Source organism: Branchiostoma lanceolatum, chromosome 13 (genome assembly GCF_035083965.1).
Source record: "Branchiostoma lanceolatum isolate klBraLanc5 chromosome 13, klBraLanc5.hap2, whole genome shotgun sequence".
In the NCBI taxonomy this organism is placed as follows: Eukaryota; Metazoa; Chordata; class Leptocardii; order Amphioxiformes; family Branchiostomatidae; genus Branchiostoma; species Branchiostoma lanceolatum.
In genome coordinates this window covers 9,951,756-9,969,647 of record NC_089734.1, presented here as the reverse complement: position 1 = coordinate 9,969,647, position 17,892 = coordinate 9,951,756, and the positions used below count along the sequence as shown (strand labels likewise).

Below are 17,892 nucleotides of genomic sequence, written 5' to 3'. Positions count from 1 at the left end.
TAAACAAAACACATCTGTGCATGTATAAAGCATGGTCCAGACAAGACCTGTTTACAAGTTAGGGCAAGGAGGTTAACCTCCTTACTTCAGACTTTTGCCATATTACCCAGTCAGTGCATCTTGTTGTGAATGTGCAGTTGGAACTATGGATAGGCTTATGGACTATTCCATTCAAAAGGTTCAAAGGGAGAGACTGGATGTTTCCTCCATGAGAGTACTCTATAGAAATGGATACCTTGGGAATGAACCAGAAATGTTGGTCAAGGATAATTTCTTTAGCAGCTTGCAATTTTTTTCCTTGCAATCTGAAGTTAGTCCCCATTTTTTTCAGTACATGTACTTTTTTAAGCAGCACTTATCCATTTTATCATATTTATCCCATCAGAAAACACAAACTTTAAGGTCAGGTGTATTTTAGAACTTCATTTTCCAGCCTCTCTCTGACAAAACTTCAATGAAGTAGTCCAGAGTCTGCCCAATCATTACAGCACAGATGGGCCACAACATATGTACGTGGGACATTCAAGCATACATTCACGAAGGAAGGAGTAGTTCTATTACAACGGATGCAATTATGGCACCACAGATCATGAACATTCAGAGTTCATATTGTACAGTTTGACATCTTCACACCTGATGTGAGGTCAGCTTGTGAGCTAAAATACCACAAAATTCATTAAAATCTGTAGATTTCCTGGGAAAGGGGCCTGTTTGCTTTAACTATAGATATCTGGCCAGTGTGTTTTTGTTTGGCCTACGACTGCCCCACAGTTTACTATAAAATAGATGCAAGTAAAGATGAGGTCTTTACATAAGCATAGAGGACCAGGCTGTTGGTGGGTATATAGCCTGGATGCCAGCCAACTTGGGGTTTGTCCACTTTCAAACTAAGCCCCTCCCACTGGAAGAGATTGTCCAGATTAGTATCCTACAAACTGGCTGATATTCAGGCTATTTTTTGGCCTGTTTCTTGCAGCAAGAAAAAAAAACTAACTTGAAAGTACATCTGTGTCGGTAGAAGTCATTCTGGCTGAACTGTAATTTCCAACACAGAGGAATTGGACTTACCCAAATTTTTGACTGATCAACTCCATTCCTTGACAAAGACTGGAGTTGATCATTCGAAAATTTGGTTTAAGTCCAATTTTTGGTCTGCTGGAAATCACAGCTCAACTTTTATCCAGGAGATTAGATATCATAGGTTTATGCACTTCAAAAACCTGCTTTGTGAACCTGTGCTACATGTATATTCTACTATGTAAGCATGGGAAGGTGGGTTCAGGTTACTTTGTTGCTCTATGACACATAGATTGTCCTTCTAGCCCCTAACCCATATTTCACCTTCTAAAGGTCTTTTAGACAAAGTCTCATCATCATTTCATGTACTTGTTCAACAGTTGAGCATCACAATTTCGTGACTGTTTGTTTTGAAATTTTTGTAGTAAAGAGAGATATCATACAAAATACCTGATCTCAGCTTTGTAGGTTACATCTTTAAAATACCTCGTTGACACTTGAGACATTTTGAATTTCCTTGCAACAGAGACCTACCCCATGTAAAGGAATCCCAGAAGAACAGAACATGAGTACAGTAACATTGCAATGGATGACATTCAACAGTTTTTGAGAGTGTAGGGGAAGGTTTTCTTGAGGGATTCCTGTCCACAAGGTGGGAGGAATGTGCATAAATACGACTATATATCTGAGTAAGTCAATCCTAATATTAAACAAGCTTCCAAAGCTCAAACATATTCTACAATATAAACATTAACAGCAACACAATCTCCTTACAGCACAATAAATGTTACAATCTAGAATACATCTCATGCAAGATTATATCTTAAACTCTTGCACATGTACACCAACAGTTTTCTCATTGCATAATTTCTCAAGTTTGCAAGAATCTTGTAAAAGCAATGTCTGTATTCTTTTAACTACATGTATATCAATTACAATTCCTTCAACAAGTCTTGAAGTTGGCAGCGATTGACATGATTCCTAAGACGACTAGAGTATTTAACAACTTGTTAGTAATTTGCAGGGGAGTGCATTTATTGGTTTTAGTACTGTATGGCACAGACAAATGCACAATTTTTGTGAGTTCCCTTCAACTGAAGGCTTTATATTCACAGCAACATGGCTTCCTGCATGATTTGATAAAATTTTGCACAGAATGATCATCTTATCTTTTGTCGCCATGACAACAGCCGTGGAAGTCCTGTTCCTTGTGGAGAAAGTTATGGGTGAGGTAAAAAGAGCCATTTTAAACCATGGAAAATGGCTTCATTAAAAAAAAAGCTCTCCTGCTTTTACAGAACTTTTCAACTGTACCAAGCCCTAAACAATCATTACATTTTGGTATATCTTCCCAGCCTTTCCAGAGCTTTAAATCTCATAGATGCGTTTTGTGTTTCCAAATGTTTTAAAGTAGAAATTCTTAGGAAATGTGTGGATGAAGAATATACAATATTTGCCAAAAGGCATCCTGAGAACTTCCCTGGTCGGAAAAGAAAAAAGAAGTGTTTTGGACCTCATCCATAGCTGTTGCTTTGGTCTTGTTGCACAATTGTCAGAAAGTTCTGATTCTAGTCTACGAGTAAAAGTCACAAAATTATTCTTCAGTGCCCTTCAATGGGTGAAACCTTTGTCATTATCATATCAGAAAGTAGTTTCCATCATAAAAATGATGCCCTCATACTTCGCTCATATATCACTGACAACTTTTGAGTCCCAGTCATGTGACCTGGCAGTGCATGCTGGGTACCTGTGAGGAATCACTTTGTTTCTTCGAGTTCACTCGGCGAGCTGCCAAATCGTTGTTCTTTCTTTTTAGATTATCAGATGGTATGATTTTTTTTCTTCAAAACATTGTTCTTTTGATACCTGTTACCCAACACTGCTCCTAACCATTCATCAATTTTCCCTCTGTGATGAAAACACAGTACAACACACACATCTGCTTCTTTCCTACAAATCTGGTCACTAGCATTTTTTTTGCTTCCTTTTTTTTGTCTAATCTAGACCATGCTAAAATATCCAATCTATCTGGCCTGAAGATTGAATACCTTTGATATTGACAACAATTTTTTTATCTGTCCTCCCCCCCAATTTGCGAGCATGAACGTATCACATATAGAGATGGGTTGTTTCTGCAGCTTCTTGCAAATACTTATTACACAGTACGCATGGTTTACATTGATCACAGAGTCATGCCTGTCTGGTGATGGTCAACTACCTCTGCAGTTTTCTCAGTCCTCAAGGTTTTGACTTGCCTGTGAAACACTAAATCTGTTGACTAGGGCCCATTTTTAAGCATCCTTTATGCACGTACATCTAAGAAAACTTTAAAATTTCTTTGTAGCAGTGAAGTTAGACAGATGCTTGTTCCAAGACTGCCATGAATGAAGTGAGCATAACATTGCACTTTTCACACACAAGTTTCTTTATCTCACAACATTTCCATCTATTCACATTAAATCCTTTGGATTTCGCCATAAGTTAGGCCTGAAACAACTGTTCCTATTTTCCGGGCAACTTTTATGGCGACTTACACATTTTTTTTCTTTCTTTCATGATGTTTTCCAGCACAACCATATAATTGCTAATAACTTACTCCGGTGACTCTTGCAAGAATAAAAGTCCAGCTAAGAAAGTGACGAAAGTTCTCTTACACCTGTGACTTGACCCACGCTATCGACCTTTGACCTCCCCACTTCAAGCACGGCGGACCATGAGCTTGAGGTACTGGAGAGCATTGTGGGCGGCGTGGGCGTGGGCCTCGTCGCGGGTGTGGCCCTGACCGTGGCACACGGTGACCGGCTGGGTGGTCAGCTGGACCAGGCACTGGTGCAGGCTGGAGGCGCTCAACTCCTCTGCAGCAAACATACCCGCTGTATGGTTACATAGACGCCGTCAGGTGGGGGGCAAGAACTGAAGACCCGATTCGCACTGGTCAAATTTTCTGGACGTACAACAACGGCGTGCGATACCTTTTTTCCTGAGTGTGAGTTGGCCCTGCGTGTCGTATGACAGGCATTTTTATGGCCCGTGTAACACCTTGGAGGTAACGTACGGCAAAGTCGTAAGCGCCATAAAAATGCCTGCCATACGACGCGCAGGGCCGATTCACAGTCACACCCAGGAAAAAAGGCACCGTACAACGTATGTTGTTGTCCAGAAAATTTTCCCAGTGTAAATCGGGTCTAAGCGGGTATCTCACTGGGCCGTGTCTGTTTGCAACTGGTTGCGAAACATTCGCAAACTGGTGCAAACAGGCACCAATCAGTTTCAATTTGTGACCAATGAAGGCTAATTTGTCGCCTGAAATGGTGATTTTTTTTAACGTTTAAAAAAAAGAGTGATCTTGTATCTAATTTGGGGCCGAAACTGAGGATGTGACATTCAGGGTGCGGCCATTTTGTTTTTAGAGGTCATGTGTTTTACCTATGCATTGCATGTCAGTAGGACCGTTAGGGAAAATTGGCAAAAAATTCAAAGTTGCCGCAATAATTTGTTGCAATTAGGCAAAGTCCAATGAGATACCAGCTTTTTTTTAACATGAGCTTTGATAGCTTGAAATCCAACCACATTAGCTTTAGCTGCTTCCCAACTTGTACATACTGCCATTTAGGGAACAGCTGAAACTAATATATATATAGCTAGATTTCAGGCTAGAATCTTGAAGGATGATAGACTGATTTTCAGATGATCATACACAACGATTTCATAAAAACAACATCTGTAGACATAAAGGGTAAATATTACTAGCTGTTATTATATCCATCAACCAAAAGCATACTGACTAGCAGACTAGTGTCGTTGTTTTTTTTCATCATAGCTATTCCATGATCATTGATGGATTTTCATGGGATCTAAATTCAGTGTTAGATGAAATTGATCTTTTTCGGCCCATAGGAATAAGTACTCCCCACTGGTTCTTTTTACTTGCAAATCATGAAGCTGTACACTACAATTCCAATGCAAAAGAATGAAAGAAAAAGTCTGTAAAGCATCATGTCATTTTGGTCATGTATCATTTAGTAAGTTGAGTAACTTTTTTAGTTACCTTTGTTGTAACAATGAGTTAATGTAAAGCCCAGGGCACATTGAAAATCACATTTTAGGCGATATGCATCCCCCTGAATAAATAAATAAACAAACAAACATTCCTGTGACTGTAAAACAGAACATGTAGATCATACCAATGTCCAGATATTCCACTTCGAAGTTCTGTTCCTCAGCAAGCTCCTGTAGCAGCTGGCAGTAGTTGGAGTTGGGCGTGCTCAGAGAGGTGGACTTCAGCCGCGTGATCTTCTCCCCCGCGGAGTTCCGCAGGGTCGCCCACGTGATGCCGATGCGGGCGGAGTGCATGGGCTTCACACCAGTCTTGGAGTCGCGGACAACCTGAGGGACCAATCAGAAGTCAGAATTACTAGACTTTCAATTTGTATTCTGAGGGACCAATCAGAAATCAGAGTTACTAGACTTTCAATTTGTATTTAGTCTACGGTGTTCTGATAGGCTAGAAAATTTTTATATGGTGTCAATGATACAAAAACCCTTATGTCCGAAACTATGATGGCAATGTGCTGACACCAAGGCGATGAAATTGTTGTTTGGAACTTTGCTCTTTTTTTGTCCTTTTTTTTAAACGAAGTGTCTGAGTCTTTTACTTTTCGCTACATTTAATATCTTTCTCTCAAATTTGTTAGAGGTACATGTATTAGTTAGTATGAGACCACACAGGGCTACACAGTATCAACATGCTGCTTCGTAGACAGGTCTTCCATGAAAGTTGATATCAACAGTGAGCTTACTACTGAACTGTGGAAAAGTTGGAAATAACAATGCGAAACAAATCAGAATAACTTCTTCTATCCTTTATAATGTTTTCAAATAGTTTTACAAAACTTTCTTTACATCTGGAGAAGCAACTTTGATTGTGTGTAGCTAAGGATAATCTGGACTGGATTTAGAAACAAGAGTGACCACTAACTGACGGAGAAAAAAAGACTTGTCAGAAGGACAACTACACCAGACCCAAACTGTACCCTAGCATGTCCTCCCAGGTTGGTAAGGCATTTATGTTAGTGAGGTTTGTTTCCTGGGTGTCAGTTCTACACTGCATGTAGGCTACCCTGGGTTTCAGTCACTCCTTGTCTGAGGTGGACAGGTCATGTCTAATACCACACAGGTAATCATGGAGTTTGCTACTGTGAAAGAGATAGTATTTTTCATTCTTTAGAATACCTGTTTAACTTTAAGCGTTTGACTTATGAGCTTCAAAACACCACCGAATAAATTTTAGCTTAAGCACAGGACGAATAGCCTTTTTAAGTTATAATTATCAGAATGAAAAGGTATCTCTTCAAATTTTGTCATCATAGAACGTCAAAAGGACACTCAGCAGTCTTGCAAGTTTTGGGAAAGCGACACAAGTGGCATTAAAACTTTTCGGGCTTCAAAGTGACAACAGGCATTGGTGATGAACACATTGTCACTTAAAATAGCTCTTTTGAAGGCAGTCACTAGTTGCCTTTGTGACTGACGGCGTGTGGTACTAAACATTTCCTCCTCCGCCCCCCACTAGGAGTGTCTGCGGCCCAGGGTATACCTGCTCTCCGCACCACTCATCCTCAGAGTCCACCATGTCCTCGGGGGGATTCGCTTTGAAGCGCTTCTGCACACCACAGCAGAGGCTCACAAAGTTAGCCTCCAACAGGCCTTCACAGGGGGGTGGGGACTTCATACATCCCTACCTCCCACTGAATGTCTGTTGGAGGCTATGACCTGAGTCACACTGGGAAAATTTCTGGACGTTTATCCTGCGTGTGGAATGACAGGCATTTTTATGACCCGTACGACCATGGAAGTAACATAAGACAAAGTCATACAGGCCATAGAAATACTTGTCGTACGACGCGCAGGCCGATTCACACCCAGGAAAAAAGGCGCTGTAAGCCAAAGACGTACATCGTTGTCGTACGTCCAGAAAAGTTTCCCAGTGTGAATCGGGTTTATGTAAAGTAGAGACTGAATTGCAGACAGTGTTTTTCCAGTGAGTATATGTCAAAGAAGACACCAAAAGTCACTGTAGTGTTTGGAACAACATGCCGAATCTTTGAGGCTGGCTAAAAACATTTCTTGACAACCTTTTAAAGCCGCAATTGCAAACAAAGCAGACTAAGAAAATAAGCAAGCTTTCAACTCCTTTCTCTTGTAAAGGCAGCAAGGGAGAAAAAGTGACGAAAAAGAGTTTTTCACCAACAGTTGTCCAATCAAACAATGAAACGAAGACTTATGAATTGTGTTTTTATTTCATACATACATGTATGACTTACTAAAAAAAATGCCCATTGGAAAACACTTTGATATCAGTGTCTATTGAAATGAAAGCTCACAAGGGAAAAACTCACCACTAATTTTCGCAGCATCAGTGTCTACTTTACAAGTCTCTTGACACCAATTTCTTAGTTTCACTGTCACAAAACCATACAACTTCAATAACATATTGCTAGCCTGTACAAAAATATAAAATACTCAATTTCAGATAGACGTTTGGTTAAATCTTTTTTATAGACTATTGTAAAATGCCTTTGTATTTCACAATTCATTGCATGAAATACTTTAACTCTTATGACCACAATTTTATCCATTCTCCAAGTTCAATTCTTTTCTTTAAGAATTGGTCATCAAGTTTGCCGATCTGTTTTATGTTGAATTTTTTCATGACAATGGCTTCAAAATGATTGAATTATGTTTGCCCAAAGTAGAGTTTAGATTCATATGAAAGGCCTGGTATTATATACATAGATTATCAATGATACACTATGACATAAATCAGTGGGAATGATTTCTGTAAGTAAATGAAACTGATCTGAGCTGAAATGGAAGATTTAAACATCGGTAATTAAACAATCATTCATTATGTATCGCTATCTAGGACTTCTGCTGATAATTCTGGAGGAGTGTTAGGATCAGATTCAGAATTACGTACAAAAGGTACAGAGTCCTCGTCGATGTCCGCATCTCGCACCATGTCCTGTTGGTCGGGCGGGATCTCCCGCAGTCGCGTCAGAAGCACCCCCGCCGCTGAACGCTTCGCTGCCTTCTTGGATGAACCAGTCCCTATCAGATGTAGGCAGAGATATTTTTGAATAAATTAAGCAAGTGAAGTTGTCCTAGAATTTCAAACAAATATGTATTTATCTATTCTGAGAGACAGAAATTTTGCTCAACGATTTACAATCTTCCCCTCTTTTTGTATTTTCATCATTTTCTTGGTCTTTCCATCATTTTCTTTCTTTGTCTTTCCATCTTTTCTTTCTCAGTTCAAAAGCCCATGAATTTTCTGGTATGCTTTTCAAATAGAATAGACCTTATCAAAAGCACAGGTACATCACATTTGTAAGTATAGGAAGGGTGAAGAGTTAGAAATTACCTTTCATTAAACATGCAATTCATCTTATGATCTACACATGATGTTTTCATGACCTTTGCCGTATGACTGACCTGTGTCCTTGAACTTCTCGACCTTGACCTGAATGGTGAACTCCTTACAGTGGGGAGGGCCCTGCTCGGAGATGACGATGTACTCGGGCAGTCTCCACCCGCGCTCCACCACCAGTTCCTGCAACTGACCAATGGGGTTGTCCGGCGGTGTGAGGACTCCGCCTGATTCGGAGTACGTGCTGGGTGGAACAGGGCAGCTATACGTCAAGGAAACACTCGGGATTTAGTCGTCTCTTGGTCATAAGTCATGTCGTAAGGCACAAGGAGAAAATTGATCAGAAAAGGCTAACATCTACTAACATAATTCCACCAGGTTACATAACTCCACCACCCTCCACGTCCAAACAGATCTCTATTACACAACTTCCGCCAGATGCACTCCTGTATATCTAAACTGTGCATACCTGGGGGGTGCAGCACTAGAGATCTCTCAAACCCATTGTTTTTCGAAGTGGCAGGTTTGTGTAACTTGGCAGATTAATGTTAATGGAGGTTACATGGGCTAAGCATAGGCCACAGCAGTTTTATGGATGACATCTCCTGCAGACTCCAAATCTAATGCAAGAATGCAAAATTTATTTGCTGTGGCCTAATGCTATAGCCCAATAACAAATAGTTCTGATTGTAACAATAGAAGAAGTCCCACCTTTGTTCCCCTGCAGTAGTATGGAGGTGACTGTAAAACAACACACAATCACATCAATCATGGAGCATACAGTAAGACAAGAATCATACACATAGGCATACACAAGGTAAATTGACCAACATGTCAAAATAAAAAGTCTATTTAATATTTGACTCTTTATTGAGATGGAGTGAAAAAAAAGTGTGACTTCCAGTACATTTTGTAATACATTGTATTTTCAAATGAGATATCAAAATGTGACGTTCTGCTACAGTACCATAACAAGCTGCTAGAGGCCCAAAAATCTAATCATTTGGAGGTCTCACTAAGACCTTCTAACATGCCAAATATCAAGACAATCCATCCAGCCATTCTCGAGTTATCTTTATATAACATTGTCACAAAGACACAAACACACAGATGAACTGAAAACATAACCCTCTCGGCAAAGATATTAAAGAGATATAAAATAAAGTTTATGTACATGGTATAAAGTAAAAGTACCTCATGTTGTTGGCTTCCTCAGGAGTGACCTTCCCCTGGATGATGTTCAGAGCACTCTCAGCGGCCTTGTGTTTTGCAGCCTTCTTACTCAGTCCTGCTCCAGTAGCCACCACATCCCCTACAGTAACGCTGGGGAAAAACTCAACCTCATACCTTGTACATGTACATGGTGCCTTAAGAAACTCAACAATGATGAGCAATGTAGAATCTAAAATTAAGACAGGTACCATTTGTGGCAGGTAAGTCTTGAAGTTGAAAGACTTGTAATTCATAATGACAACCTGCTTTTTAAGTCTGTCAAATTACAGATTATATATAGTTTTTTTTTCTTTATCATGTTTGCAGGGGGTTATTCAATCCCTGCAGGTGAAATATATGTTATTTTCATAAATAGGTAAAGCCAGTGGCTTTATCTTAATATCACAAACATTTCTGAAAGTAAAATTATTGTATAGCTGTTTGACAGCACAAATCCAAAAATAATCATGCCTCATAGCAGTAAAATCAAATTGAAGAAGTTAATATGTCAATATACTAGACAAATTACACTATAGATTCACTGTTTTCTAATTTTGGTTTCTGTTGGAAATGTCTAATGTAATCATGAATGTACACAGTCTAATGCAATATCACAGGAATACTTTGTTTGCATTATTCTGTTCATGACTGTGCTTAATGAAATGAACCCGAGGGAGGAGAATTAATTGCAAAGACAAATTGTGTCACTATTCATTACTTTTCTTGGCATGCAGGTACGGTATGCATGTTAATATTGTTAATATGCATACCGTACCTGCATACCAAGATTCACTGTCCTAATACTACAGTGAGTCCAAAGGTAAAAATAAAATGTATGTCGATCTACAGAACTGTCTGTGTGGTGATTGTGTCTTGTTGGAGCTAACCTAATACTAAGTAATAGTTTTATATGAGTAGTCAACATGCTATAGCTAGTCAATGAAGAGATGTTGTCTTTACCGAAACACAAAGGTCTGCTGATGTGCAGCGCCCTCTGTTGCGATGAGATCGTACTGCGCCGTTTTGCCCATGTGGGTGCTGAGCTCCTGCAAGAGGCTGATGGGAGTTTTCTGGTGTCCCATGGTGCTCATGGCTCTGGAATACATCAAGGTTTCAAATTTAACCATATTCCTGCTGCCTAACACTGTAAGCTATGCAAAAGTTGTACCAAGGGGCTTCCTTAGCAGATAGAAGATTATGTCACCTTCAGGAACTTCTAACCAATTCCTTGCCCCACTCTCTATAACAATATATTCCTATAAGGCTTTAACACATATTGGAAAATCACTATCACGGCCTAGATTAAGTATGTTACAGAATGGGAAATCTTTGGAACAGCTAAGTTGGTTTCATCACTATAGATCCTTTACTTTGCAAAGGCAATCTTGCAAGCCATGGACTATATATTTACAGTAGTTTCTAACTCTGTGTCATGTTTTTGCCATGATCTACCTTGAAATCAATTTTGCAAGATATGATTGCAATTCTTTTATGCATGAAAAAAATGCCAGAAACAGTACATCACTACCGGTGCCCTCCATTCTGTCACATCTCTGCTTACAAGACATTTACGGCAGGTCTTTTAACACATCTTGAAAATTGAAATGCACACCAATGACTGGCACTTGATGTGAGTGCACAATAAATCTATATTGTCTGCCCAAGACCTTTAGACATTTGATTTTGAGCTGTGTCTATGGTGCAGTTTCAGTAGAAACAAATTATGGACAAGCCTACAAAAATGAAAAAAATTACTTAGGATGGAATTTCTGACATTATTCTATCAACAAAGGTACATGTATGTTGCACAGGAACTGTCAAACTGCCATCTTGCTCTATCCATTTCCTTTTTTACAGCGCCCCATTACGGAATAGCCATTACACCTACATACATCGGCAATGGAAGCTAAAACATAAAACGTCTGATCCTTTCAAACCTCTCGATGATTAACTAGTACACAGGAAAGGGCCTATACAATACTTTATCATAATCCAATATCTTCCGGCCACTTCAGCTCCTATTGATTTCCTGGCCTTAAGTCATGCAGGGCACAAATTAAATTTCCTTCACATTCCTCGGTCGGTGCAAGTGTGAGCTATCTTCTCCTTTCAGTGCCTTACTTACTGATGATCGATAGAACTGAACGACTACTTACAGTACCAATCACCAAAATGGAAGTCAGGAACTATTCAGATGTTCATCTTTTGTATGTTAATCTACATGTATACTTTTGTCTTTTGGTCTCTTATTCCTGTCCATTGACTAGTTGTGCAGCTATCTAATAAATTCGTTAAATCATAAAAATTTATTCCAAGTTGAACCATAATTTGTACCAAATTGAAACTCACTCACTCACTCACTAACTCTTACTCACTCACTCACTCACTCACTCACTCACTCACTCACTCAGCAAGTTACTAGCTATAAAGTATACTGCATATTGTAAGCTTTTTAGGATGATGCAATACCTATACAGGTACGATTCAGCTGCCATGAGATGATTATATACATATGATATAGAACAGCAGACATATTTCTATTGAAACCTGCAGGTTTTTACAACATGACAAAAATTCCCAATACTCTTCTACCAGTGCCTGTACCAATATCAACACTGAGCCCAGATACATAACTAACATTCTGGGCTGTCTCCCGGACCCATCCCTCCGCCCCAGGATGGAAATTTGCTTGTAGGAACAGACAGAAATTTCATCCCATCTGTCAAAAAAAAAAGAATCTTATGACAGAAAACTGATGAAAATGTATTTTCGTAAGCTAAGAATGACAGATTTAACGATGAAAATCAACAACATGGGCTTCTTAACAATCAGTAGGACAGACAAAAATGTAAAGCTAGAGACAGCCCTGCTCACATGTTAGCACTGCAGCCAAGTTCTGTCAGAACACATTTCTACTGCCAATATATTTCCAGCAGCCAGCTGTTGGTACTTAGCCAAGATTGGTATTAATTTAATGAAGTAGGCAGCACAGAATCGATACATCACCTCCAGGGTTCCCATTCAACTTCATTGCTGATAGCTCTTAAGATTATGTCCTCAACAATCCTGCAATATGTCAGGCATTATCCTCTGGGTAAGTAAGCTGTAGCTCCACTTAGGCAGACTAATACAGGAAATGCATTCTTCCAGATTCTAATACACAACTTAATAGGATTAAAATCTAAAAATCTTATAATATGCAACCTTTGCAGTCAGAGGATTAATTCAAAGTAAAACAAAAAAGCTGCTCTTCATTTATAAGGGATGAACCTACATGTTGTCTCTATTTTAATTAACAAAAATAAATAAATTGTGGCATTGTGGTGGCGCATTGGCAGAGTGTTTGGCCCCAAACCCAGAGGTCCTAGGTTCAAATCCAGGTTCCCTGGCTTGTCCCATTGATGTTGTGCCTTTGGGAAAGGTACTTTACACAAATTTTCTCATTTTACTCAGGTGAAAATGAGCACCAAGCTTCAGTTAGGGACGTTCCTCCGATAAGACGTTAAATGGAGGTCACATGTTTGAGGAAAGCCACATTTGAGCACTAAAAGAACCCATCACACCTATTGAAAACTGAAAAGAGTAGTGTTCTTCCCGGTGTGAGTGGATCAAATAAATCTGTCCGGATATGCAACTTTTACTCTTCAGTACAAACCTGGTGTGTTATGCCATGAGGTGGTTAACCAGGTATGCAACACAAATAAATATAAACACATGCTATGAAATGTGGCATATTTGGTAAATTTCTTTTAAAAAACCACTAGTAATACATGTACATGTAAGTAGTTTCCTAAATTAAATTATTTTGATGCTGACTGTTGAAATTAGGACAACTATTTACATGTACATGTAAGTAGTTTCCTAAATTTAATTATTTTGATGCTGACTGTTGAAATAAGGACAACTAGTAGTAATACATGTACATGTAAGTAGTTTCCTAAATTAAATTATTTTGATGCTTGGTCAATGACAGGTCAATTACTTATTTGAATATCTATCTTACAAATTTACATTTTACATACTACTAGTACTAGTAGAACATGCACTATACCGATGAAGACCAGCCATGTATCTTTCAACTTCAGAGGCTTTATTATTACAAACGATTGCTTTCCAAGGAGCCAGCTTTAACGATATATTATCGATAAACACTGTTGCAGATTTTCCCTCCTAAAGTCTCCCAAGGACCCTCATTACTTATTCATTATACCACAATTAGTTGCCATCCCGGAAGACTCGATTACTGACCCTACTGGGGCACAGACATGAGCAATTATGCACGGAATCATGAGGTCTAGTAATCACTGTAGTTATCATGGGACCTAAACGGAGTATCACCTTTTAACAGTCAGGTCTCTGGTCTTTTTATTATACATGTTCATTATACATGCACTTGGGCAGACAATCATTCTTTTTCATTGCACGTGGCATCATATAGCTTTCGCAATTTGCTATGCAAGAAATGCATGGAGAAGAAGCAATGGAATAGTGTTATGGGAAAACTGCCAGGGAGCTACACTCTAAAAATGGAACAATGTTACTAACGGTATTTCAGTTTGGCACATTTAGCAGTTTTTTTTCCAAATTGCTTGAGGTTTAGATGTAGTTTGAACCATAACTCTACATTTATCTGACAGAAAGCATTGACATAGAAGCAACCATATGGAAGAAGTAGTACAGAATTTGCCTGAATGCTATTTGGTTTGACAAGATTCAGTTAAAAATGGCACAGCATAGAATGAAGTATATATACAGTCTGACCTTATGATTGGTCTTTTACTATATATCTCTCCATAGAGAAATGAAACATGCTTCAGCCTTATAATTCTATATCATAACATTGATTTCAGTTTTACTTTAAAGTCCTCTTTTGTTCAAGACTGCTCATCATTCATTGGTCAAATTCTACCTGTCTGTAATAATTGGATCAGTCAAATTTCTGGCTTTGTCTAACTCTTAGGTCTACAAAATAGAATTTTACAAAAATTAACTGGGCTGTGTCCTGTATGTAGAAAAAAACTTTTCTATATAGAACAGTAGAAATGCTATTACCAATTGGACAGAATCCTATATTGCACCTACTTGAGCAGGAGAAATTTTGAGCGATGGTTTAATATCTCTTCGCTGTGAGTATGAGTCAAACATCAAGGCATGACAAGGTCGAATGAATCCAGAGTCATTTTCTGTTCTACACCCGATGATCTGGCAAGCGTTGAAATAAACCCTGATGGGTAAAACATGACTGTCCAGATCATATCTGGGTCATTAGTGATGCCCTTTCATTGCTGTTTCGGTTCCAAATCACATCTTTGTCCTCCATGTGCAGGGAGGGAAATCCTTTATCATGTAACTGAGGCCGTGATGATAACATGTCATGGGAGCGTGATATAATAATAGGGCAGGTAAAATGGTGTACGCTGGGCCTTGTATTGGATAGGGTATGTGCACATCTAGTCAGGCAAGTTTTGGAGGCTTTGAGATAACTATTGTTGCATACAACCTCTAGATCTACTTACATCAAATAAGGTAGAGAAAAAAGTTTATTTCTTGTCTTCAAGCAAAGGTATAGCACAAAATTAGGCAGGTGTGCATATGATTTTCTTTGAGATACAGATGTAACAATTTATCTGTATCAGCGAGTAGAATACTTTAACAGATTGGCTGTGATTGTGAAATTTATTTAAAAAAATTCTATTGCTAACCTTCACAAAGTACAGTCAAACCTGTCTATAGCGGTCACTCAAGGGACTGGCCAAAACTGGCCGCTAAGAACAGGTGGCCGCTATGGAGAAAATGTCGATTAATTGACCATGAGTGACACATATTTTCAGTACCCACTGAGATACATTTATTCACCGTACAGTACACATGTAAACAGGTAAGGCACATTTTAGAAGTTCGATTGTTGTTCTTTTACTCCTAGTTAGTTAAGAACAAAATACATGTTGCTCAGTTGTCACTTACTGTTCGTTTTCGACCATTTTCAAACATAAAATCGTGGCGACAATTTTCCTCAGTCTCTTGTTGTGGCTTGTGTTGATCAGCATCTACCATTATGCTAATAGGGTACTCAGAAGAAGGTCGCTCTTTTGAGGGCTTTTTGTCTTTTCAGAAAATTGCAACAGCCCAAATTTTACATCATAGTAGTATTATCCACAGTCATTTTGAAGCTTTTGGTTTAGTAATTATCCTCAGTGATACTTTGCAGCAAAATAAATTTAGTATATTATACCTCCGTAATAGTGGTGTCTTCCGTTGACCTTTATGCTGCTACCTATCCAGTTTGTATCAGCGCCATTTTGAAAATTGCGCGAATCACGTTTTGAGCACAATTTGAATGAATTCCCGGTGAAAATGGAAATTGTGCCGGCATTCAAACATTTCGCGAACTTACCGCATCAGGTACATGTGTGGGTTGTATTTTCCAAAAGGCTGCCGTAATATTTGTCCAGTCGAAATGCACAGAAATTGTCAATTTTACCACGATGTACAAACGCAAGCCATGTGAAGAAAACTATACTTGACTTCGCGTCAAACCATGGATTTTCTAACAAAGATAAAACATTCTGGTTTTCTTTATTATGATCCTATCCAGTTGAGGCCGCATAAATTTGATAACTGCGTGAAAAAATGAAGATTTTGAACCCGGCGTGCGGTGGCGATGCGGCTTCTACCGGCGCGCCGCGACCGTTATCGGCAGTGTTACTGTACTCGCGGGACCGAAAATCGTCTGGCCGCGACCGCGTTGGACAGGTGGCCGCTATAGCCTAATTCTTAATGCTTATGTCAATGGGAAAAATCCAAGGGACCGACAAAAAGTGACCACTATGGGCAGGTGGCCGCTATGCAAAGGTGACCGCTAATACAGGTTTGACTGTATATTGTATCACAGTTATACAAGGTAATATTATTCTTACTTAGTCGCATGACTTGTGTGTCAATCATACCTTCGAAATCATAAATAAGCCACAGATTCATGGCCCATTGTCAAGTTGCACTCGACATTTCACTAGCACCATGCAATGTTTTATGTATTACGGCACTGACAATTTAGATGGATACAAATATATGCAATATCATCTCAACTGTAACATTTGCTGATTAACGTTCCTCATATTATGTGAACCAACACTCAATTCTTGTTACCAAGAGCACCAAATATCTTCTCAGTGCATTGTGCATTTTACAACAGTTTATATGGTGCCAAGTCAAATCATGGACATTTATGAGCTCATCTATGATTCAACCGACACAATAAACATTTTATGCGTGCCACAGTTTAGAGTTACCACAATCTAGACTATAGGTTATCCCATTCATACAAAAGTGGTGATCAGAAAGTAGATATAAATCATGCACCTTTAAAAGGCATGATTGCCAAATCCTTAGGGACTGGAACACCATTGTGTTCTATGGCATACCTTATTACCACAAAGCTAATGCAGTTACATACATTTGAATGAATGCAGTTACACCATGCACGAAATGGAGCTGAAGTAATACACGTAATATTATATTTTGATAAGCTGATAATATCATACAAATTGTGTGTGACGTTACTGTTATTGTTAATCCATCTGAGGACAACGTTGTTATACATTTTTGGGGAAAATCATCAGACTAATGTAGGCCTAAATTATACACATATAAGGCATTCTAAATTCTTAGCAAATCATAAAGACTAATTGCATAAACTCAAAGTATGATCATAATTCATCTATTCACAATTCGAAAGAAAGCCCTGTGAAACTTCGATGCATAACAATCAAGATCAAATTGAAGCGTAAAACCGGTAGTCAAAAATAGCAAATCTAACATTTCATTCACTAAAACAAGGGCCGTTTCCTGTAGCACGCTAACAAATACATACAAATCTGCTATATAATTCACGATCCTTCGTCAAGTATATCGTATATGAATGGAAACATAATTTATATGAAGGGCTAACAAGAAAATCGACGAACAAAAGACACATGTGCTTTACACTTACCGGGAACTTCAGCGGGAATTCCAGACCGTGGCAAGCGATGAAAAGCCGGAGAACCTTCCTAAGTCCAGTCAGTAATGAAACTAAAACCCCAGAACTCCCTTGTTTACAGGAATCCCGGGATTTTAAGCATCAAAACGGACCCTTGAAAGGAAAAAGGTGCGAAATTTTGGAGCCCGGTCCCTCCCAGACAGTCCACTGCGCAGCTCTGAATCACGGATGCTGATTGGTCAGAATGGGAGGTAAA

The 17,892-nt window shown here is 39.0% G+C and overlaps 1 protein-coding gene across 3 annotated transcripts; it reads right to left on the bottom strand.

The window, feature by feature from the left end:
• Positions 1 to 1,215: 1,215 nt before the first annotated feature.
• LOC136446701 (RISC-loading complex subunit tarbp2-like) lies at positions 1,216 to 17,873 on the bottom strand. Of its 3 annotated transcripts, none has more exons than XM_066445181.1 (8): positions 17,649 to 17,873; positions 10,619 to 10,753; positions 9,641 to 9,769; positions 9,158 to 9,187; positions 8,512 to 8,708; positions 7,997 to 8,127; positions 5,202 to 5,403; positions 1,216 to 3,890 (listed from the first exon to the last, which is right to left on the bottom strand). In XM_066445181.1, exons 2-8 carry the CDS (start codon positions 10,747 to 10,749, stop codon positions 3,715 to 3,717), a joined length of 996 nt encoding a protein of 331 aa, XP_066301278.1. In that variant the 5' UTR covers positions 10,750 to 10,753; positions 17,649 to 17,873; the 3' UTR covers positions 1,216 to 3,714. The 3 variants fall into 3 exon arrangements, with proteins under 3 accessions (XP_066301278.1, XP_066301279.1, XP_066301280.1); XM_066445182.1 differs by having other exon boundaries at positions 1,216 to 3,872; XM_066445183.1 differs by having other exon boundaries at positions 8,512 to 8,690.
• Positions 17,874 to 17,892: the final 19 nt, after the last annotated feature.

Excerpts from the sequence above, each read along its gene's own strand:
- LOC136446701 (XM_066445181.1), bottom strand. The coding sequence starts at position 10,749 with ATGAGCACCATGGGACACCAGAAAACTCCCATCAGCCTCTTGCAGGAG. Across the intron at positions 9,770-10,618 it reads CAGCAGACCTTTGTGTTTCG|CGTTACTGTAGGGGATGTGG; the intron begins GTAAAGACAACA and ends GTTTTTCCCCAG. Across the intron at positions 3,891-5,201 it reads AGTGGAATATCTGGACATTG|CGGGTATGTTTGCTGCAGAG; the intron begins GTATGATCTACA and ends GTAACCATACAG.